Raw genomic sequence first — 24,604 nt, 5'->3', positions numbered from 1 at the left:
CATGTATAAGAAAGAATTTGACACAAGCTATGTGGGATTCAATTCTGGATCAGAGCTTCTCTCTCGTCAGAATTTATGTAATGCGTACCTTGACTTCAAAATACATGTCATCATGCTACCTTCTATATGGCTGCTCTGTGCCACTATATGGAATTGACTCCTATGCTTTTGACATTAGTTTGTAAATATTGCAATTCAACTTATTTATTTACGGAAGAATTCATTCAGCCTTATTTTGGTTGCTAAAGAAAAAAATAATTGCTTATAATTTTTGTTTGAGTGCAGCCAAATTGCTATTCCAGAGTTATAAGTGTTAATGTCGATGAACATATTATAATATTTGCGAAGAGGGACATTAAACAGTGGGAAAAGCTTACATATGATTACAGGTTTACCTCTTCTCCAAATGAGGCAGAGGGAGCAATTGCTGTTATTATTATTAGGAAATTTTAAAGATAGAATGACTTAAAAACTTTGGGTCTGCTGGCATGTTCACAAATGCAAGGCCGTATCTGCTGTTAGTGGCAGTTCAATTTGGGTCTGCTGGCATGTTCATATTTGCGATGGATTCTATAAAGAAGGGTATGAGCCATTACGTGTTCATCGTCTATCGTAATGCCATCGCCTCTGTATCTCTTGCTCCCTTCGCATTTGTTCTTGAAAGGTCTCTTCCCTTCACCTATCATTCATTCGTAATAAACATGATCCTTGCATGCATGCATATACATCAAAGTACTCAGCTCTATTAAAATAAAATAAATGTTGTTTTAATTTGCAGGAAAGTTAGGCCCAAGATGACTTTCCGGGTATTTTCAGAGATTATGGCACTGGCTTTCTTCGAGTAATCATTATCCTACACTTACATATATATGAAATTATATTATACTTCCTGATATTTTTAATTAATTATTATGTATTTAGTGCACATAGTTAAATAAATTATTTATATGGTGTTACTACTTGCAGAATAATGCTGGACCAGTGCATCGCCCTCTTGGGCATGAAATTCACGTCGGCATCTTTCCTATCTGCTGTTATGAACTCCGCTCACTCTGTTACTTTTGTGATGGCTGTCATTCTAAGGTAAGTAATAATAAATCAAATAAGAGTTATATTTTTGTATCACTAATTCCACAATCATAGTAATGGTTGATGCGACTACGTGTTTTGATTCATCACAATCAGCATTACGACCATAATTGATATGATCGCATCAGTCATATTTTTTTTTTTACAATTTCTCATAACGTAAAAGTTTTTAACTCATAGTATTTAATTACCTACATGCTTATCTAATATAAAAATAAAAAAGACTCTAAATAATGGTCCATCAGGGGATATGTTAGTAATGCGCAGGAAAATTTTCAAAACGAAAAGGTGTAATTCACCTTTTATACATAAAACTATCAATTAAAATATCATATTTCACACAAAATTACAAATTTATTTTAAAAAAATCATCGATCTATGAAACTTTAATCTCACTTGCCATAAAATCTTTCACATTTACTCACATTTGCAGATTTGCTTGCTACCTTTGAACCTTTAAAATCATTTTGCATTCCGAATTTGTCACAAGCCTCTAATTATTTAAATAAAAAATCTAAGAAATTTTCATAAAAAAAGAAGAAGAAGAATTGAACAAGAGAGTTAATGAAGAACGAGAAACGCTCCATGAAAGCTAAGGAAAAGGAGAGACATGCAATTTAAGTGGAACTGAAAATACGAAATTTAAAAAGCAAGAAAATTTTCTTGTTTGTGCGGTGACACAAAGCAAGTAAAGAACATAACCATGCTTTAGCATAGTAATAGTAAAGAACTTAATTATTGGAGTATTATCTAATGATTATTGATTTTTAATAATTATTTTAAAACTTGTATATGATTTTTTATTTTTCATTTATGAAAAATTAAAATGAAACACTTAATTAGAAGTTAAAACTTTTAGTATACTTACAATAGACTCAGTTGTTTTACTTATGTTGAATAATATTCAGTTCATGTTAGTATAATATATTTGTATTGATAATATAAAATAATTTTACCCACTCATTTAATATTTAATTAAAAAGGTTATATTGAATGAAAACTCATTTACAACTATAAATGTAAATCGTTTCCTCAAATTTAAATATTGCCATTTAAATGTCCATAGTTTCATTAGTTTGACTTAAGAGTTGAGACTTATTACCCGGTACATGATAAAGGGATGGGGTTGGAATGCAGTGGAAGTAGTTTAACCGAAGGAGGACTAGTTAAATGAGACATATGACATATTTTAAACAATTCTGTTTCAATAGGATAGGAGGCAGATAGCTATTTCGTTCAAAATAGAACCATGGTAATGTGAGACATATGACCATATGTTCTTGGTAATGTGGCTATCTGCATGTGCATGAATAGCTCAAGAGTGAATCAGAACCATGGTCATGTGAGTTCAAGTGCTTGGTTCTTTGACATGGATATCCTTATTTTATATGATTTTGATATTTCATATTTGCATATGATTATATTTATAGTTTCTAGCAATTTGTTCATTTCAGCTTAATTCATATATTGCTGGTTTGCAGGGTATAAAATGTGGTATTTATGGTGCCAATTCTGCAGAATGGATTATGAGCATGCAGGTACATTTTATTTTTGAATTTGCTTCCCTTGTTTTCTTGTGAGTTTTTTCCATCTTAATTTTTCTGCTCACTTTATATGTTGGAGGTTTCTATTGTATTATTTAGATGTTGATATGTTGATTTTTGTTTCTTTTTTGTGCTGAGTATCTATTGTTATTTCTATTTCTACTGTATTGTTTCTTTGGTAGTTGGATTTTTGTACTCCTTATTGAGCTTAATGGAGAATAAGGTATTTCTAGATTGAAGCTTTGTTTCTTATATTGAATATCTACTCTTTGCAGAGAGTTCCACTTATTTACGAACAAAGTCCTTTTAAAATAATGCAAGTAAAGAACTTACACTGAAACTTGTCCCGTACCTAAAATTGTGATAACTTTTCTAACAATGATATGTTTTTTGAAGTTTACTGCATGCAGTAAATTCAAATGGTGCATGGTACTGGGAGAATATCTCATTGTACAAATATTCATTTTTCAAATTAAAATTATAATTTTCAGTTGCTTTGACACTCTCATTCATATGACACAGGTGTTGGGGCTATAGAGTTTATTATATGCCATTCAGAGGTCTCAATTGCACTTGCAGAAGAAAAGAAGATACCTGAGGTTCTCCTATCTAAACCCTCTGTTTTATAGCAGTTTAATTGTTAGGAAGGATTTGAGAGTTGTGTACAATCTTTTGTAAACAGTTAGTCTCACCCAAATATTTGTTTTGAAACTTTTCAGCTATTCAAGACATTTCCAAATGCAACAAAGTATCTCAAGAGTAAGTTTTGTTGATTCTCTCCTTTCTTTCCTAAAATGCTTGTGCTTTAGAAAGAAGCATTCATTTTTATGTCTTTGTTACAGCAATTAATGAATATAACTTTTTGTGCAATGGAAATGAAAATATAAGGATATCTTGTAAATGGAAACTTGGGGATTGTTTGGTTTGACCAATTTATACAGAATCATATACATTGGAATTTATTTTTCTGAGGTTAATTTCAGTCATGACCTCTAGGAATTAATTATGTCTTTTGCTTTGAATATTTTGTGTTTCCCATTCCTAATTCAATTTTTAATACTGCCACAGGATCAAACTCAGAGCTTTGAACTTCCTATTAAGAAAAGGATGTATACATATCATACCTTCCACTCGTACATACTTTTTTTAGGATCATTGAGGAGATATTCATATGGCATGGTGCTTCAATTGGTTTCTGGCGTGGGGTAAGTATATGTATATCTGTCATTACGAAATGAACATTTGATGTAATAATTAAACTTTGGATTTGTTTGATTCCCCCCCCCCCCCCCCCCAAAAGTTGAACTTCAGATTTGGAATATGGAATATGACCATCATTTACTCAATGGCTGTAGGATGTCAAATTGTTAATTGATGATGTTGGGGAACTAAAATCAACTATTTTTTGTGTTGTTCCCCGTGTGCTTGATAGAGTGTACTCAGGTAAACTCTTGAAAATTCTCATAATTGTTGACAGTTTGATGATCTTATCATAATCATATAATCTTGATGGTAAAATTATTATTTCAATAGGACAAAGCTACTCCGCAAATTATTTCTTGATCATTGGAGTAGCATTTTTCTTACTTTTATTTTTCATTTTTCTTCCTTCCCCTTCCCAATTGGGAAAAAAATGCATTGACTCTCAACCCCTATCTGATACACAGGTTTAACACAAAAGATTTCTTCTGGGGGCTTCTTGAAGAAGACATTAAAGAAAGACAGGAAAATCTCCTTTTATGTTTATTATTATTTTCAAAACTCAAAAAGAAAGACAGATTTGAACTGTAATTATGTTTATGTATGAACATGCGCACACAGTAGAATCTCCTTTTATGTTTATGTAGTCTAATTTTGAATTTTGAATGCTAATTATATGGGTCTAAAATTGTTCTTGATTAATTTGATTAGGGAAATGGCGATTAGCTAATACTTCTAGATTTAAATTTATTTCTTATAAATATAAATCAATAAAATTAAGAGCACAACTATAAAATTATGTCTAACTGAAATATATGTGGAAGTTATTCTGATGTCTTGTCACTTTAACTCTGTGTATATATGCAAAAGATATTGTAGACATCTTTATGGTCCTTGTACTAGATTATGGCCTTGATGTCTTGTCACTCTAATAGTGGAGGGTCAGCTCTAGCCAAGGCCTAGGTAATTATGAACTTGGCAAAGCTAGTTGGAGCTGGAAGGATCGTTGGATTGCTGCACTGCCCACATTTAATTATGTATGTTCTAAGCTCTCTCTAAGATCTAAACATTTACCTACAGTTGAAGATGATAGGTACATGTTAAAGACTTTTACCTACAGTTAGGAGATGTAAGTAGAAGTTAATGATTTTTACCTACACACTATACATAGTAGGTAAAACCTATAGTGACAGACAATTAACTGTCATTATACGTCCCCTCAAAGTTGACGGAAGAAACGTCTGTAGGACAAAGTTTATTATACATTTACCTACGGATTTTTTACTTATAGTGACAGTTTTTGTCTGTAGGTATAGGTCATTTTTCTTGTAGTGCCATTTTAATGGATTAAACACTAAGTTTCAATCCATTAAAAGTTGTGAAAAGGTTTATAAAGAAGCTTTCTGTTGGGTTTAAGATTGAAAAACATGGAAACAAATAAGGTAGCAAATGATAGAATGAGAGAGATAACACAAAATAGAAGTTTATTGCAATGAAACAGAACTAACAGTACAACGAAGATTGGGTTCAAAAGCTCTCTCTTGCTCTCGTATCAAACCCTGCTATCTAACTTCTTTTATAGGAATGCACAGATAATAGAATACCAAAAAAATGTTTACAATAGTTAAAACAACTATAACAAAAAGCAATGTTAATGAATTATCCAATAGACTATTAATATTAGATTGGACACACTCCTCCACAATAGTTAAATGGATGACCAATTCAGAAGACATATAAGAAAACTAGACTAGATGACCAATGTTGTCCTCCATCCACCTCTATCATCCAAAAATTTCTATCTTGGTTCAATAATAGTTCTGAATTAGAAGTAACATCATTTATTCCCAACAATCTACATTAAGTAGATCCAGACAACGCTAGAACTTTCTTTGAGGAACAGGCTTTGTGAACATATCAGTTGGATTCTCATTCATATAAGCTTTCTAGATTGCAATCCTCTTCTCGTTGCGGATGAAGTGGTATCTAATGTCAATATGTTTAGTTCTCTCATCATGGACTTAATCCTTGGCTAGACAAATTGCACTCGAAAAATGATAGCTTTATCTTTTGGAAACTTTAGGTTGCTATTAAGACTTTTTAGTCAAATGCCTTCCTTTGCTGCTTCTACCAGAGCCATGTATTTTTCCTCTATAGTGGACAAGGCAACTGTAGGTGGAAGTGTAGCCTTCCAATTGACAAGAGAATTACCAATTATAAATGCATACCCTGTCACAAATCATCTTGCATCTAGATTTGTAGCGTAGTTAGAATCTAAATATTCAAAAAAGGCACAAGGTGTGCCACCTAGAAAGACCAGTCCAATATCAGTTGTACCCTTAAGGTACTTAAATATACATTTCATAGCTTACCAATGTTCCTTCCCAGGTTTACCTATATACGTACTCACCACACTGACTGCTTGTGCTAGGTCTAGTCTTGTACACACCATTGCATACATGAGACTACCGACAACACTTGTATAAGGAACATGAGACATGTATTCCCTTTTTGCTTTTGACTAAGTAGTATTCAGTTCATTGAGTTGAATAGATGTTGTCAAAGGAGTACTAACTAGTTTTGTGAATGTCATCCCAAAACATTCAACACTTTCTAAATCTATTATTTCTAACATAAGAAAAAATTCTTCTATGCATGATCCCTCTTGATCTCCATGCCCAAAATCTTTTCAGCAACTCTCGCATCTTTTATCTCAAATTCACTACTAAGTAATGACTTTATATTCTAAACTTTAGACTTGTCAAGAGATGCTATAAGCACATTGTCCATATAAAGTAGTAGATATATGTGGAAATTATCCTCCACCTTACTTTGATAGACACATGAATCATAGAGACTTTAGTTGTATCCATAAGAAACAATGAACTCATCAAATCTCTTGTACCACTGCCTTAGAGATTGTTTTAGCCCATAGAGAGACTTTTTCAATCTATAAACAAAATTTTCTTTCCCTTGCACCTCAAAACCTTTAGGTTGCTACATCAAAACATCTTCCTCCAAACTTCCATGAAGAAAGGTTGTTTTGACATCCAGTTGCTCTAACTCCATGTCTAGAGTTGCTATAAGAGTAAGTAAAACACATATTGAAGTATGTCAAACTACTAGAGAGATGATCTTGTTGTTGTTAACTCCTTCTTTCTAAATGCAGCCTTTTGCTACTAGACATGCTTTATACCTGATGACTTCATTACTGGACGACCTAGATTTCTTCTTGAAGATCCACTTGCACCTCACTAGTCATCTATCTTCAGGTAATTCAACTAAATCCCAAGTCTGGTTTTTCTGAAGGGATTCTAACTCTTTATTCACAACTACCATTCACACTTCAACTTCAGAATAGGAAATTGCTTCCTAATAATTGGTTGGTTTGAGTGAATCGATTTCTTCTACTATTTGTAGTGCATCAGACACAATATTATCAAAGTCTTATCTTTCAGGTGCTTTAATTTGTCTTTGAGGCTTTTTGGGTGTTGTGCTTTTTAGCAACTTCGAATGACTTTGACACGACTAGTCAAACTCCTTATCTGGTGCTAAATTCTAAAGTTGAGGTTGCATTTGAAGATTCTGATCAGTCTCATCAAGTGCTTTCAAATTGCTTCTGATAATTAAAATATCTGATTGTGGGTTTCTCAAACTCCATCTACTTAGTGACATCCTTAATATTACCCGAATGTTCAGATTTAGAATGCAATATAGAGTTCAACAAATATGACATCTCTACTCAAAATGACCTTTCTTTCTGACGGAGACCAGATTTTGAATCCTTTAACTTCATCTTCAGAGCTCATAAAGACACCCTTCATGGCTCTAGGCTCCAACTTACCTTCACTTATGTGATAGTATGTTGGACATCCAAACACCTTTAGTATTGAGTATTTAGCAGGTTTGTTAGACCATGCCTCAATAAGGGTCTTGAAATCTATGGCAGTGGTCGAGGAGCGATTCATGAGATACCATGCTATGTTGACTGCTTCAACCTAGAAAATTCTATTCAACCCTAAATTAGATAATATGCATTTGGCCCTTTTCAACAAGGTCATGTTCATTCTTTCAACTACTCCATTATGTTGTGGAGCATAGAATACAATATGATATCTTGTAATGCCTTAATCTTTACAGAATTCATTGTATTTCATAGGTCAGAATTCCAAGCCATTGTCAGTCCTAAGACACTTTACTGTCTTCCTTGTTTGATTCTTCATAAGTATTGTCCAATGGTTGAAACATTTGAAAGCTACATAGTTCTACTTCATCTTGAATACCCATGTCATTCTAGAGTAATCATCGATGATGGAGAGGATGTACCTTGCCCCTCCTAGTGATAGAACTCTCAAAGGCCACCAACAATAAGAATGGACGTAGTCCAATATGGCCTTTGTAGTGTGCACAACCTTTGGGAATTTCACCGAATGTTGCTTCCCATAGATAAAGTGCTGACAAAATTGAAGAGGTTTCACCTTGTGATTTCCAAGTAACCCTTGCTTACTTAGAATTTCTTGTCCCTTTTCACTCATGTGGCCTAAACGTAGATTCCATTGGATGAGCCATTAGACGCATGGCTTCCCATCTTGTAGAATAGTTGAGACAAAGCCTGTCATAGTGGACCCTTGAAGGATGTACAAATTTCCTTGCTTGGTCACCTGCATTACCACAAACTTCCCTTTTCCCTCTGATTTGCATAACTCCACCTTCAACCCAGCAAGAAAAACCTTTTGAATCCATGGCACCCATAGAGACTAGATTGTTCTTAAGATCTAAATATGACGAACATCAGTTAAGGTTCTAACAATTTCATTTGCAGTCTGATTTGTATAGAGCCTATACCGTCTATCTTGCAAGGAAGCATTGTTACCCATCAAAACATTACCATGAGACTTATTTTCATATGTTATGAACCAGCTATTGTGTGGACACATATGATAAGACCAAATTGAGTCTAGTACCCGTTGTTCAAAATGTTGTTGTTGTATTTGTTCACCAACAACCATAACCAAATCGTTTTCTGATGAGGAATCATTCTAAACAACAACGACAACACAATCTTTCTTTGCTTTCTTTGGACAATCCCTCTTCCAATGATATGCTTCTTTGCGGTAATTAAAGATGTCCTTTGGACCAACCATGCTCCTTTTGCTACCTTTGCCTTTTTTTTCCCGCCCTTTGGTAGAATCAGTCACTGATAACCCGAAAACAGAGGCTTCATCATAATTCCCAGACGCTTGTAGTCGAAGCTCTCTAGAATAAAGACTAGACTTGACTTCTTCAAGTGTAATGGAGTCCTTGCGAACATTAAGAGAAACTCACCAAATTGTCATAGGAAGGAGGGAGAGAGGCTAACGAAATTATTGCCAGATCTTCATCTTCTATTTTGACATCAATGTCACGAAGCTCCATTAGAATAGAGTTTAACTTATTAAGATGTTCTTTTAGTGGCGTACCTTCTCTCATTCAAAGGCCAAACAAACGTCATTTTAGAATCTACTTATTGTAGATTCATTTCGCCATGAAGAGTTTCTCCAACTTGAGCCATAATGCAAAAACGATTTTCTTTTTAGAAACTTCATGAAGAACTTCATCAAACAATGACAAGAGAACCAACAAGTAGACTTTTTCATCTTGTAACTTAAGAACGGACTTATCAACCTTCAACAATTAACCAAAGAGAGGTGCCTAGATTCCATGTTCTTTCAACAAGGCACATATCTTGATGTGTCAGAGGTTGAAGCTATTTTTCCCTTTGAATTTCTCAGTCTTGATTGTGTTGACCATTTTCTTGATCAAATCTTGAAGATGCCACACGAACAAAATGATTGATCTCTAATGACCTAGACCCACCACATAACAAATGCAAAACTAATATGAACCGAAGCTTTCATACCAATTTGTTGGGTTTAAGATTGAAAAACATGAAAACAGATAGGGTAGCAAATGATAGAAGAAGAAAAAGAAGAGAGATAACATAAAATATATGTTTATTCCGATTAAACAGAATTAATAGTACAACAAAGATTGGGTTCAGAAGCTCTCTCTTGATCTCTTATCACCTGCTAACTAACTCCTTTTATAGGAATGCACAGATAAAATAATAATAGAAGAACGTTGACAACAATTAAAATAGTTACAGCACAAAACAATGTTAATGAACCATTGAATAGACTAATATTGGTTGGACGCTCCACTAGACACACTCCTCTAGAGTAGTTAAGTGGACAACCAATACAGAAGACAAATTAGAGAACTAGACTAGGTGACCCATGTTGTCGTCCATCCACCCTATCATCCAACACTTTCAAAACTAGGATTCTCATTAGAATAATGGATTATTCTTAAATCAATCTATTAATATGATCCAACTTAAAACCCAAAACTTGGTATGATCAGTTTAGTTGATTAAAATCAATCTCAATCCATTAAAATCATGAGTGTCTATAAAATAAAGTTATCTCTCTTTTTCTTTCGATATATATTTTATGTTACTTTGTTATTTCTTCTAAACCTTTTTCTTTCAATCATTCTTATAATGAAAGCAACTCCCAAGTCAAGACAAAGACACATTCATGTTGTCATAGAGTTGAATTTTTCTAAGACATAAAAGGAATGAAACAAAATGAACTTTAGGTTCCTTGTACATAAGAGCAATATCACAAAAACACAAAACTATAAAAGAACACTTTTTAGATAGTTGTTTTGAGCCTCGAGGATCAACCTTCCTCATTTCCTTTCTCTTCCAATCTCATGTCTTAATCTTGAAAAACTCACCATAAAACAATTGTATGCCAAGTTATTTTAAATCGAAGTTGTCGTTGTATTTTTCCCTCCAAACTCTTCATTCTCCAAAGTATCTTGAGAACTAAGTCCATAGCTAAAATATCTGCCTCTATGGGAATATTAAGAATATTTTCTAATAAAAAGCCATGTTTCTTTTCTAAGCTTTCACATACATATTCTTTTGAATCTAAAGATTATCCTATACCTATAATTATAGTTTACCTTTTTAGCATTCACTTTTTGATGTGCCCTTAGTTAGTGTGGCATCATATGGAATGTGAGATGTTGTCTTTTGAGGTGCATTCTGAACCATTTTGAAGTTTAGTTTTCAGAGTCAAGTTCTTTATCATTCTTATGTTTGATATAGCTTTACTCTAATGTTGGATGATGTGTTTGTATCCTTTGATAAGTCTTCTATCTAAGGCCTTGTTATTCAATAGTTTGCCAAAACAAGTACTCTGAGGGAAGCATTCTTCATCAAGCATATGGGCTTCAAGGAATCTTTTGTGTTCTCAATTCTTTGGCAGATGCTTTGAGACAACCTTTCTGAGCATCATTGTCAGCATTTCAGAATGAATGAACATGTTTGCTTCTTAATAGATATAACACTAAAACACTTGAGCAAAATCTTAGTCATCATTTAAACCCATCGTCCTTACAATTTGCATTGCTAATGGTTAAAAAAAGATGATGAAATTCAATAAACCAAGAGGAGGGGGTGAATTGGTAACAAAATGTACTTTTTAGAAAAAACATAGTTACAAAAAACTTTTGTATGGATCATATCACAAACACATATGAATCAAACGTAATCAATACTTAATCAATCTTTCCTTAAACATGATCCTTCATTAACATCATTTCTTTCACAATTATAAATCTTGCAACTTTATGAAAAACTTGATTAATACTTGAATGAGAGAAAAAGATCAGAACAAGAGAAGAAAGACACAATCTTTTTATATTGGTTCACTTTCTATTACTAGAAAAGTTAATCCAGTTATCTAACCCACAACCAAAATTAGATTTTCACTATGCATCAAGAATCCTTACCAGAAATCACAACCAATCTACAATTCCCACCTTGGAAAAGAGATTAAGGCACCCAAAACTAAGGTCTTTTGTGAATATAAGCCTAAGAGAATCCTACTCTTAGCCCAAACTAGAAAACTCTATTCTAGCTTGCTTTAAGCGATTCATGCATAACCAAAAAGACCATGTAAAACCAAACACAAAAACAACCGAGTAAGAGAGATACAACCTGACCAATCTTTCCATAAAAACCTTGTTGGATTGAGTAGGTGATCTTCTTCATCTCAAAAGACATAACTCACTTTCAATAGAAGATCTTCATAATCAAACGATTAAGAAGTTGTGAGTAACTTTAAAGCTCTTTTCTTATTCACTAATGACAGCACAAAATCTTGCTCATTCAAAAGCTAAGATGTTATTTTTGAGATGTATTAAGTATCTTCTATTGATCTCTTGATGTGTATATGTGAACACAAGCTGGTTATTTATAGATAAAACAATTATAATTGCCTATAATCAATTAAATCTACAAAGTAATTGATTAATTCAATGAAGTAATCAATTAGATTATCTAAGTAATCAAATAAAGTGTTCATCCCAACATTTGGAAATAACTCAAGAACAATGTAATTGATTAGATGCCCTAAGTAATCGATTAAAGTATTCTTGTTCACTTTTGAACAACTCAATGAGAAAAAAGTAATCAATTAATTCACTTGGTAATCAATTAAAGCAGAGACTCCTGAATAAATCAGTCATTGTCTCAAACAATAGTGTAATCGGTTATGAGACCGTTGTAATCGATTAAACTGATACGAGACTCAACTCTACAAGCTTCAGACAACTTGTTGTAATCAATTACCACAACTCTGTAATCGATTAAAACAAAGAGTTGTTGCCTCTGAAGAAATTTTTCTAACTTAGAAACTTTTTCTTCACACAAACCATGATGATGCATGATGTCTGATGCAATGCAAATATCAAATGTACTAAGATGTCACAACCAAGTTAACAACCAATACAAATGCCACTCAAGGGAGTTGGGCATGTAAAAGCCAAAACTTCTTCAAAACTTGTTCAAACTTTTCCTTGAGCTTCAAGCTTTAGCCTTTAGGTTGTTCACCATGTTGCTCCCCTTATCTCTAACAATAGTTTGTCATAATTAAAACCAAGGATGTGGATTCAATATGTTTAACCCACAAATTTAGAGAACTAGAGTAGTAGTCTCGAATAACATAGATCCTTGTTGATAATTCACAATATCGAGTTTGAGCTATAAGCATTTTGTCACATTATTTTAATTGTAATTGGTCTTCAAATGATCCCACATATCTTTAACATTGCAGAAGGAGCACAAATTACAAACTATTTTAGGCTCAATGGAGACAAGGATCCAAGAAATATTTTTTTGCATCCTTGGTTTCCCATGTAACCAATGCAACTTTGTCTGTGGGAGTAGTAGAAGTCCAATTGAGATGACCAGACAATCCTTTCCCTTTCAGAAAAATTTATAACCAAAATTCCCAAGCATGAGAGTTTTTTCCAATAAAGCGAGTACAAAAGTTGTCCAAAGCCATGAATTCACAAAGATGGAAATGACACCCAAGAATCATAATTGAGACCCAAGAACCAAAATTGAACCCATAAACAAGAAACATGTCTAACAAACCAAAAATGAAAGGTTTAGAACATCAAAACCAGAAGCTACAAAAAGACCAAGGCAAGAGCGACGACAAAGAGAATCGTTTAAAAAATCACAAGTCTGATCGAGAACCTATTAATACCATGTCAGAATTTCTTTTTATTCTACATTTCATTGATCATGATATCATCTATAAATATTACAAAGATATTTACAACCATCAATAACACTAATGATACAATTATTCTAATTATTTAATTTCTATAATTAAGGAAACATACACAACTTCTAATTTAAATAGATAGATTATAATAAGAATATAATAGGAAACAATAATCACATGATCCTTGCTTGACAAGATAGAGGCATTATTGCAAGAAATGATTATTGAGGTACGGATTCATGTGTGTAGCTAATGGTTGACATCAAATCCACCATTAAGTTATCCAAGAATCTTATTTCTCAGGTTACAAGAAACACATGTTGAGACATTATTTCATTTTCTAAGACATCAAGTAAATAAAGGATGGCTTGAGTTGGTTTATGGCCTTATAGAAATGCAAACAACAAATATATTGAGCCACTAAGGACGGATCGTTTGGAATATTTGAGAAGTGGGTCAGATTTATGTCCCTTGAATTTTAAAATTAAGGGAAAATGTTGTGTATAATTCAAACGTGTGATAGTTAAAGATTTAATGCAATTATAGTAGTTAGTTAGTTACTGACCATGCAATTAAACACTATAATTGGTGTAATCCATATGTAATTAGTTTGTGTAATCAATAAAAAAATTCTACTTCTAAGAAACCTTTTGTTCTCTCATGCGTGTGTGTGTGCTTTTCTTATTCCAAACACACATGACCTTGAAATTGGCTATAATAAAGTAAAAATTTAATACTAAATTTATACATTAACTTATGTATTAGCTTTATCATACATAATGATGCATATGACACTATATGCATGTGTAGGGTGTTCACGGGTTGGTTTTGTTGAGTCCAAAACCCTTTTGTGTTTTAATTATGACAAACCTTCTGAACACAAATCATAAGTATTTTTTGAGTTTATGCCTACTGATGAGTTTGCTTAAGTGTATTAAAAAAGAGTTAGTTCTTTAAAGAGAAACAACTGAAGAAAACTCAGAGCAAACATAGGTCACTTATAAAGGATGATAGGCTTGAAAAGAAGACTCAAAGTGTCCTTGGTTGTGTAGTGCAATAAAGTCAACATGCTCATTGGATGAAGAGAAAACTTCAAGCCATGAGAAGGAATCAACAACTAAAGGAAAAGAAGAACATTGCTCTAGATAAAAAAATTATGAGTAATTGCAAAGAAGCAACATGTGTAGAGATAGACATGATAGGAGAATCATCTCCAAATCAAAGCAACATTCTATAAAGGTATAATATGAAGATCTGCATAATGAACATTTTTGATTGTTGGACGATGGATGCTAGAGATCGATTGGACAACAATGGTCATCTGGTCTTGTACTCTTGTCTTTTGTATTGGTCACCCAATCTTTTGTAATTTGGTGGAGTGTCCAGTCGTGTAGAAGGAATTGTCTAGTCTGGTGGTTCATTAACATAGGTTATGTTGTAACTGTAACTGTTTTCTATTTTTTTGTTGCAACTATTTTTAGTTAGACAATTAGCTATCGTCTCCTTTATAAGGAGATCTATATTCTGGGTTCAGAAAGCTTGAAAGTACTTTGAACCCTTTCATTGAAAATTCTGTTATTTGCAATAAACTTAACAATTTTGCACAATATATGTCTTCCCCTTTTATCATTTGTATTTTCCTATATGAATAGAATTTCTTGAATATTACCAACAAATTGGTATCAGAACTTTGGTTGAAGATCAATTTCACATTTGTCTCGGGGTAGATCAAATAATCATTGATCGAACATTCTATTTGTTATCTAATTGTGTTGTGTCTTCAAGATTCTATCAAGAAGATGGTCAACATAATAAAGATTGAGAAATTAACAGGGAAGAATAACTTCAACCTTTTGGCGCATCAAAATTTGAGCCTTGTTGAAAGAACAAGGAATTTGGGCTCTTTTCTCCGGTCAATCATCGAAGACTGATAAGTCAGTGCTTGAGTTATAAGAGAAAAAGGTGCACTCAGTGATTCTGTTATCTCTATCTAATGAGATTCTTTATGAAATTTTGAAGAATTAACTATTGTTGGGCTTTGGCTCCAATTGGAAAAACTTTTCATGACAAAATTAATTTGCAACAAGTTGCTTATGAAACAACATATGTTTGGCCTCCAAATTAGAGATGGTATGCCACTAAAGGAACATCTTGATGAGTTAAACTCTATTATGATTGAGCTACATGACATTGATGTCAAGATGGAAGATGAAGATCTAGCAATGATTTTGTTAGCCTCTCTCCCTCTTTGCTATGAGAATTTTGTGAGTTCTCTTAGTGTAGGCAAGGACTCCATTACCCTTGAAGAAGTCAAGTTTAGTCTCTATTCTAGAGAGCTTCGACTAAAGGTGTCTAGAAATGGTGATGAAGTCTTTGTGACTGGATTATCGGTGATTGATTATGCTAAAGGGTAAAAGAAGAAGAAAGACAAAGGTGCCAAGAAGAGTAAAGTTGATCCTAATGACAGCTGCAATTACTACAAAGAACTAGGTCATTGAAAGTGAGACAATCCAAAGAAAGCACAAAATTTTTTTGTTGTTGCTCTTGTTTAGAGTGACTCCTAATTCGAAAGCAATTTGGTGAACAACTACAACTACAATTACATTCTGAACAATGGGTACTAGATTGAGGTTGTTCTTATCATGTGTCCACACAAACATTGGTTTGTGACATGTGAGAAGAAGTCTGGTGGTAACGTCCTCATGGGTAACGATGCTCCTTGTAAGTCTGTCGGTATAGGTTATGTACAAATCAAAATGCATGATGGTGTTGTTAGAACCTTGAATGAGGTTCACATCTATGGGTGCCATGGATTTGAAAAATTTTTCTTGCTGGGTTGAAGGTGGAGTTATGCAGATCAATGGGAAAAGGAATTATATGGTAATGTAGGGAACCAAGTAAGGAAATTTGTACATCTATCATAGGTCCATTGTGACAGGCTCTGTCTCTGTTGTTTCACAATCTGGAAGCCATGCGTCCAATGGCTCGTTTGATAGTTTTCTATGGCACCTAAGTTTGGGCCACATGAGTGAAAAAGGTATGGATATTTTAAGCAAGCGAGGCTTACCTGGAAATCACAAAGTGAAAACCTCTTCAGTTTTGTGAGCACTAAGTCTATGGGAAACAACATTAGATGAAATTTCCAAAGGTTGTGCACACAGCAAAGGCCATGTTGGACTACGTCCATTCTGACTGCTTGGGGTCTTCGAGAGTTTCATCACTAGGAGGAGCAAGGTATTTCTTCTCCATTATTGATGATTACTCTAGGATGACATGGGTATTCATGATGAAGCAGAAACCTGAAGCTTTCAAAATTTTCAAGCATTGGATGGTTCTTATGAAGAATCAGATAGGAAAGACAAATAAAGTGTCTTAGGACTGACATTGGCTTAGAATTTTGTTCTACTAAATTCAATGAATTCGATAGAGATGAAGGCATAGCAAGACAATTGACAATGTATTATACATTATACTCGATGGAAAAACAGAGTAGCTGAAAGAATGAACTGAACCTTATTGGAAAAGGCTAGATGCATGTTATCTAATTTAGGAGTGAATAGAGTTTCTGGGCTAAGGCACTTAATACAATATGTTATCTTGTGAATCACTCATCGTCCATTTCCATAGACTTCAGAAACCTTATTAAGGTGTGGTCGAACAAACCGACTAAATACTCAATGTTGAAGGTATGGAGATGGAGTCAAAGGATTCTGAGTCTCGTCTTCATTTGAAAGCAAGGTCATTCTCAGTAAAGATGTCATCTTTGATGAACTCTCTATGTTGCATTCTAAATCTAATAAAGATTTGGGCAAGGCTGAGGATGCTGCTAAGTAAGTGGAGTTTATGGTCTTCACAATCAGAAACATTAGTGATCAAAAGTAACTTGAATCACTTGATGAGATTGATCAGGATCTTTAAATGCACCCTCAGAAGCAGCAAAAAAACCTAGCACCTAGAAAGTCCCAAAGGCAAATCAAAGCTCCTAATAGATATGGCTTTAATATAGTGTCTTATGCGCTATAGGTAGTAAAAGAAATTGATTCATTCGAATCAACCACTTATCAGGAAGCAATTTGTTGTTCTGAAGCTGAGGAGTGGACGATGGATATGAATGAAGAGATGGAATCCATTCAAAATAACTAGACTTGGGATTTAGTTGAGCTACCTGAAGACAAACAAGTAGTGGGGTGCAAGTGGATCTTCAAGAAGAAGTCTAGATTGTTCGCTGAAGAAGTCATTCATTGTAAAACATGTCTGGTAGCTAAGGCCTACAGTCAGAAGGAAGGAGTGGACTACAATGAAGTATTCTTTCCAATAGTTTGACACATCCATACATGTTTTGATGGTCCTAATAGCAACTTTGGGCATGGGTTAGAACAACTCGATGTCAAAACTGCCTTTCTCCATTGAAGACTAGAGGAAGAAATTCAAATGCAATAACCTAAAGGTTTTGAGGTGGAAGGTGATGCAATCCTACCCCTCGAAGGTATTGGATAGAAGACTCCAAGAGGATTGAGCTAGAGCTGCTAAAGAAGGCTCTTGGATTCTCATGAACCTTAGGGTAGTGATGCAATCCTACCCCCAAGGGCATTGGATAGAAGACTCCAAGAAGATTGGGCCAAAAATGCAAGAGAAGGCCCTAGGGTTCTCATAAGCCTTTGGGTAGATTTCGGGCCCATGGGCTAAGTATGAGCCCACTTATCTTGGTACATATTAGATTAAGGTTTCATCAATTTTGGGCCTTGTATTTAGGGCTTCATAATGTAGGTAGGGTACCCTAGAAATATAGGATTTTTCAGCCCTTGTATTTTAGGGCACCTAGACTAGTTTTTGTATTAGGGGTAGTTTTGTAATTTCACATGAACTAAGTGGATATTTGATGTGTGTGGTTGGAAATAAATTTAATTGAATTGGTAGAAGCCCAATCCAATTAAATTTTAGAGGGGGATGTGAGCATTTGCTTACTACACCCCATTGCCACATCATATAGTCATACTTTGTGCATGTTCTTCATGCTTTTCATGCCTCATGACACCTAAGCACACTTAGTGGAGAATCTTGGAATTGATCTTGGATTAGTGGGCTGAACCATAACTTAAATTCAGTAATCATAATTAGTGAAATTTTGGCTCCAAAGTTTGGCTCCACAAATTCAATTTCAAATTCAAGTGAAATTTGAATTTCCCTCCAATTTTGTGTGACACTTAGGCTATAAATAGAGGTCATGTGTGTGCATTTTTTTGAACTTTGATCATTTGAATATTAAACTTCAGATTTCAAAGCTCATTTAGAGAACAAAATTTCGTGCTCTTCTCTCCCTCTCCCCTCATTCATCTCCTTCTTCCTCCAAGCTCTTATCCATGGCCTCCTATGGTGGTGAGCTTCTTCTAGACTCATCTTCTCCTTGAAGTGGCGTCTCCTCTCTCTCTTCCTTTCTCCATTCCGCTGCCATTCATCTTCCAATAAGCAAAGGAATCCATTGATGAAGAAGATCCTAGGCCTACAAGCTCCAATGGAGCTTACATCACCTTAAGTTATGGAAAGAAAAACTAGAAAGAAAAGAAAAAGGAAAATAGAGGGTAGAAATAAATCAAGATGAGAGGGAACAAATAAGGGAAGAAGAAAGAAGGAAAATACTAAAAGAGTTAAGAAAAGAAAAACATGCCTCATATAGTAGTCATGACTCTTGCAAGAGCCTAAGTGAAGAACTTGGTGACTATTATGATGGAAGGCATAGGTCATATCTTAGACCTCACTCCCATAGGAGAGAAAAGGAAAGAAATCCTCAAGAGGCTAATATTAACCTCCCATATTTCCATGGGAAGGACAATGTAGAGGCTTACTTAGATTGAGAAATAAGGGTAGAGCAATAACTTAAAAGGAAGTCTACTTCAAAATATTATGGCTCTCACTCATATCCAAAGAAATACCAAGGTCAAGGCATCATAGGGGCAGTACCTTCTAAGCCCAAAGATGATAAGGGGAAGACAATAGAAAAGCAACCCCCTAAGGCTAGTATGCAAGAGAAGGCTAGCTTTATAAAGTGCTTTAAATGTCTTAGAAGAGGACACATTACTTCTCAATGCCCCACCAAGAAAACCATGATTATGAGGGGCCAAGCCATTTATAGTAGCCAAGATAAGGCTACTACTTCACCTTCCTCAAGTGAAACTGAAGAAGCAAAAGGGGGAAGAATCTAGTGAAGAAATCTACCCCCAAGAAGAATGACAACCTTTAATGGTTAAGGAGAAGTGTAAGGAGGTAAATGTCTCCTCCAAGAGGTTAGCTAAGAAGAAAAGTCATTTTGCAACAAAGACAAAAGTTAAAGAAACTTCCCCTCTTAGACAACCTCCACATCTCCTCCTTTGTAAAATGACACTTGTTAGCACTGCCACACCTCTTAGGCTTGAGGTTATTCCTCAAGTGAAGAAGTTTTTGGATGAGGGTTTGGTTCGTAAGAACTTAAATCCTTATGCTTTGTTGGTGCCCAAAATAGGTATTATTAGGCACCAAATCCCTAAAATAAGTGATATGATGAATGTGTTGAGCGTTGCAACCCCTTTTTGTAAAATCACTCATGCACCCAACATCTTCATGATTCATGTACATAAGGACTCATTAGGTAGGTTTGTTCTTATTTTTGGTTTTAATACAAACCTAGGTGCTCATATGGGACACCTTAGGTTTGTCATACTTTTTTGTTGGAATAATCAACATGAAAATACAGAAAAAAGGTACATTTTATTGCATTACTTTCCTTTATTTTTTTAAATAGTGATCAAGGAGTTCCCACAGACCCTAAGAGAATAAAGGTCATTCCTGATTGGCCCACTCCACCAAGTATAAGGGAAATCTAGGGTTGTCATGACTTAACAAACTTTTACAAAAGGTTTGTCCCATATTTTTCTATACTTGTAGCACCACTCATTGAGTTAGTGAGGAACCATGTTCCCTCATAGGAAGATGCCCAGGAAATGGGTTTTCAGACTTTACCCTACTCTAACATACCCAACACCACTAATATATATGTTTTTATTCTTTTTACAGGTATTGAGGGAAGGAGCCCAGAGTATCAAGAACCTCGGGGTTTGAGGTCAAATCCTTTCCAAGGGGGAGGGGATAATGCAATCCTACCCCCCAAGGGTATTGGATAGAAGACTCCAAGAGGATTGAGCTAGAGCTGCTAAAGAAGACCCTAGGGTTCTCATGAACCTTAGGGTAGATTTCTGAGCCCATGGGCCAAGGTTGGGTCCACTCTTCTTTGTAAATATTAGAATACGTTTTTCCTTCTTTTGGACCTTGTATTTTGGCCATTCTAGTAGTATAGGGTTTTAGCCTTGGATTTCAGGGCATTTGGAGTAGTCTTTGTAGTAGAGACGTTTTTGTATTTTCATGTATTTTGGCATGGGGGTGAGCTTAGCTATTATAGGGGGTGTGTATAGCTAAGCTCTAGCTTCTCATCTCAAGGAGGTGAGCTTAGCTATTGTTAGTCATCTTATACGACTAACTTTTGTATAGAAAACATTTTCCAAAACTTGTATAGTTCCCCCAATTTATGGTTATTTTGTAGTGATTTTGTAAATAAATCTTGTTTTATTGTTAAAGTTGTCTCTAGAATATTTACATTGGATTTAATGATGAAATATGTTCAATTTCAGGTGAAAAAGAGGCTAAGTCATGAAGTGCTAAAAGTGACAGTTGAGCTTAGCTCATCAGTGGGCTAAGCGCAACTTCAGCGTGCTTAGCGCGACATAAGAATTTGGCAAAGCATCAATATCAAGGCCGTGTGCTAAGCGCGAGATCAGTGCGCTAAGCGCAACAGTTGTCTTCAGCCAGGCTCAGCGCACGACTGACACTAAGCTCAAATCCACTTACTCGCTTTTCAGAATGAGACTTTTCAAATGTGTGCAATGCTTTTTTGTACCATTAATGACTTTCTAGCATTTGGGAATTTGAGTGGTTATAGTGTTAAGGGCCATCGTGCATGCCCCATCTGTGAAGAAGACACAAGCTACATACAACTGAAACATGGTAAAATATAGTGTACACTAGGCATCAACGTTTTCTAAAACCTCATCACCCTTATAGGCGATTGAAAAAAGCATTTAATGGAAGTTAAGAGCATGAAACTACACCGATATCACTAACTGGTGACCAGGTCTTCCAGTGGGTTCAACACCTGAATGTGGTATTTGGAAAGACCCAAAATAAGGAAAAAAGTAAGACTTGCATATGAAAGAAGAGGTTGATTTTCTTTGATCTTTCTTACTGGTCTGATCTAGATATTAGACATTGTATTGATGTTATGCATGTGGAGAAAAATGTATGTGATAGTATCATTGAGACGCTCCTTAACATTCAAGGCAAAATGAAAGACAGTTTGAATACTCGTCAAGATCTAGCTGAGATGGGTATACGATCGCAGTTGCATCCAAGGTATGATGGTAAAAAAATATACTTGCCTCTAGCTTGTCATTCTTTGTCCAGAAAGGAGAAGATTAGTTTTTGTCAGTGTTTGTGTTGGGTCAAAGTCCCACAAAGATACTCTTCAAATATTAAGAGTCTTGTGCTGTTGAAGGATCTTAAGTTAGTAGGGTTAAAGTCTCACAATTGTCACATCTTGATGCAACAATTGTTAGTCGTGGCCATACGAGACATTTTACCAAACAAAGTCAGGTTAGCCATAACTCGGCTGTGCTTTTTCTTCAATGCCATAGTAGCAAAATCCTTGATCCTGTGAAGTTAGATGAACTGGAAAACGAGGCTACTATTATATTGTGTCAGTTGGAGATGTATTTTCCTCCTGCTTTCTTTGACATCATGGTTCACTTAATTGTTCATCTAGTCAGAGAAATCAAAAGTTGTGGTCTTGTTTATTTGCGGTGGATGTACCCGGTTGAGCGATACATGAAGATCTTAAAAGGGTATGCCAAGAATCTGCATTGTCCAAAAGCATATATTATTGAAAGGTACATTGCAGAAGAAGCCATTGAATTTTGTTCAGAGTACATTGAAAAAACTAAACCTGTTGGGCTTCTCGAGTCTCGGCAAGACGAAAGAGTGGGAGGTAAGGGTTCAAGAGGATTGCATGTTATCACTCCAACGGTAGAAGATTTGTAACAAGCTCACTTGTATGTGTTGAATAACAGTAATGAAGTTTTGCCATACGTACTTCGCCATGAAGGTTTAGTGAGAGAAAGTAATCCAAAATTTTTGAAGAATTGGGTCTTGAAAAAGCATAACAAGACTTTCCTAGATTGGTTTAAAGATACAATCTTTGCTGATGAGAATGTTTTTGAAACGTTAAGAAAGCTAGCAGATGGGCCTAAAAGAAATGTTATAACTTAGCAAGGATACGATATAAACAAGTATTCCTTTTATACAAAAGCATAAGATGAGAAAAGTACAACGCAAAACAGTGGGGTCATCCTTAGGGCTGAATCTCAACACTTCGCTAGTGTACATGATGACAATCCCCGTGTAGCTTCCATCCCTTACTTTGGTTTCATTGAACAAATTTGGGAGCTTAACTATGTCAAATTTACTGTCTGTGTTTTCAAATGTAAATGGGTTGACAGCGACACCGGTGTGCAGACCGATGATGTAGGATTTACGTTGGTAGATCTAAAGAAACTCGATTACCAGAATGACCTTTTCATCATGGCAGAACAAGCTAAACAGGTATTTTATGTTCAAGACCCTTGTGATGAAAGGTGGTCAGTGGTTTTACACGGGAAAACAATTGGTGTTAATGTTGAAGATGATGATTCATACATTGATATCTATGTTTGTCCTTTGTCCACACAAATGCCGGCTAACGTCATCAGAGAAGAAGAAGCTGACGACGTTCATGCTAATCATAATGATCATGATGAAGGAGAATTAATTAACATCGTATAATGTAATTTTTTTTTATTATGTTAATGTTGAGTCCATTCATTTACATAACTTATTTAGTTAGCATATATTGTTAACTAACTAATGTTTTTTTTTCTGTACAGGCAAATGGCTACACCACTCAACTCTCCTCCTCCTCCTCCTCCGGGTGCAGCATCACAGTCGCCATCTACCTTAAAGGGACAAGAAAAGCCACACGGCTAAGATCATTGGCGACTAGACCAGTTGGGGCAGAGAGATCGTTGGTCCATGTCGATCTTGCGACAAGGAAGGCCGATGGTCCCTACAAAAAGAAGTTAAGAATATATTTGAGGATCGTCGCTCGTGATAAGGTTGATGTGGCATACGAGAATTAGAAGCAAGTCCCTGCTGCTCAGAAGGATTTGATATATGAGGATATTCAGGTATTTTAGTTTTCATGTTGAATATTGTTTATTAGCCAAAATTTTTAATTTAGTAACAATAAAACCTAATTTTTTTGTTTTTCAGGATGAATTTCATATCCTTGAAGCATTTGATGTTAGGACAAAAAAAAAAGAAAATAGTTCAGACTGTGGGGGAGCGGTGGAGATAGTTTATGTCTGATTTAACATCAAAATGGGCACTTGCAGCCGACAAGGACAATTTCAATGACATAGTATGCGAAAAGTATGACATTAGCAATGCAAGGAGAAATAGGCTCAATTTTGTCAGAGCCGCAGAGACCCTTCGTGGGAGGTATCTACTTTGTGATTTTCATTATTTTCAACTTTAAATTCACTTATTATAATACATTGTAATCATGAGTTTCATTAATATTGAATTTTTGCAGGATTTGCGGAAAAAGGAATAGGCCATCCACAAGCAAAACACTTCCTCCTACGTGTTGCCTCGTGGAGGTTATGAATATTTAGAAAAGAATTTGATGGATGAGAAGACAAAGAAAAAACTAGAGAAAGCTGCTTAATCCAGAAGTACTAACACCGTGATTGATCCTCCATCTCCCATCAAAAAACACGTCAAATGGAAGATGGCTTGATCAAAGAAAACTATCCAGATGACGTCTGAGGCAGCAAAGGAAATTGCTGAAAAGATTGTAAGTCACTTTCAATTAATAATTGTAATTATTTATGTTTATTGTGTGATTGAGTAAACCAATAAATGTGTTCTTTACATGATTCGTTGGAGGAGCAGGCTTCACAAGGTTCTTTTGTCGCTCATGGACGTCAGGATGTACTTACTGTTGCCATTGGGTGACCAGAACACCCC

General features: G+C 35.0%; 1 protein-coding gene and 1 long non-coding RNA gene across 2 annotated transcripts; both read left to right on the top strand.

The window, feature by feature from the left end:
* The first annotated feature begins 473 nt into the window (after nucleotides 1-473).
* On the top strand, nucleotides 474-2,623 carry LOC114371489 (WAT1-related protein At1g21890-like). The gene is made up of 4 exons (XM_028328911.1): nucleotides 474-664; nucleotides 779-841; nucleotides 967-1,083; nucleotides 2,571-2,623. Exons 1-4 carry the CDS (start codon nucleotides 489-491, stop codon nucleotides 2,575-2,577), a joined length of 363 nt encoding a protein of 120 aa, XP_028184712.1. The 5' UTR covers nucleotides 474-488; the 3' UTR covers nucleotides 2,578-2,623.
* Nucleotides 2,624-3,244: 621 nt separating this feature from the next.
* On the top strand, nucleotides 3,245-4,473 carry LOC114371494. The gene is made up of 4 exons (XR_003658052.1): nucleotides 3,245-3,392; nucleotides 3,702-3,838; nucleotides 3,989-4,076; nucleotides 4,301-4,473. It is a non-coding gene; the product is annotated as an uncharacterized LOC114371494 (long non-coding RNA).
* Nucleotides 4,474-24,604: the final 20,131 nt, after the last annotated feature.

This window comes from Glycine soja, chromosome 2, assembly GCF_004193775.1.
Source record: "Glycine soja cultivar W05 chromosome 2, ASM419377v2, whole genome shotgun sequence".
Classification (NCBI taxonomy): Eukaryota; Viridiplantae; Streptophyta; class Magnoliopsida; order Fabales; family Fabaceae; genus Glycine; species Glycine soja.
The sequence above is the reverse complement of the archived record's forward strand: the minus strand, read 5'-3'. Positions and strand labels throughout refer to the sequence as shown.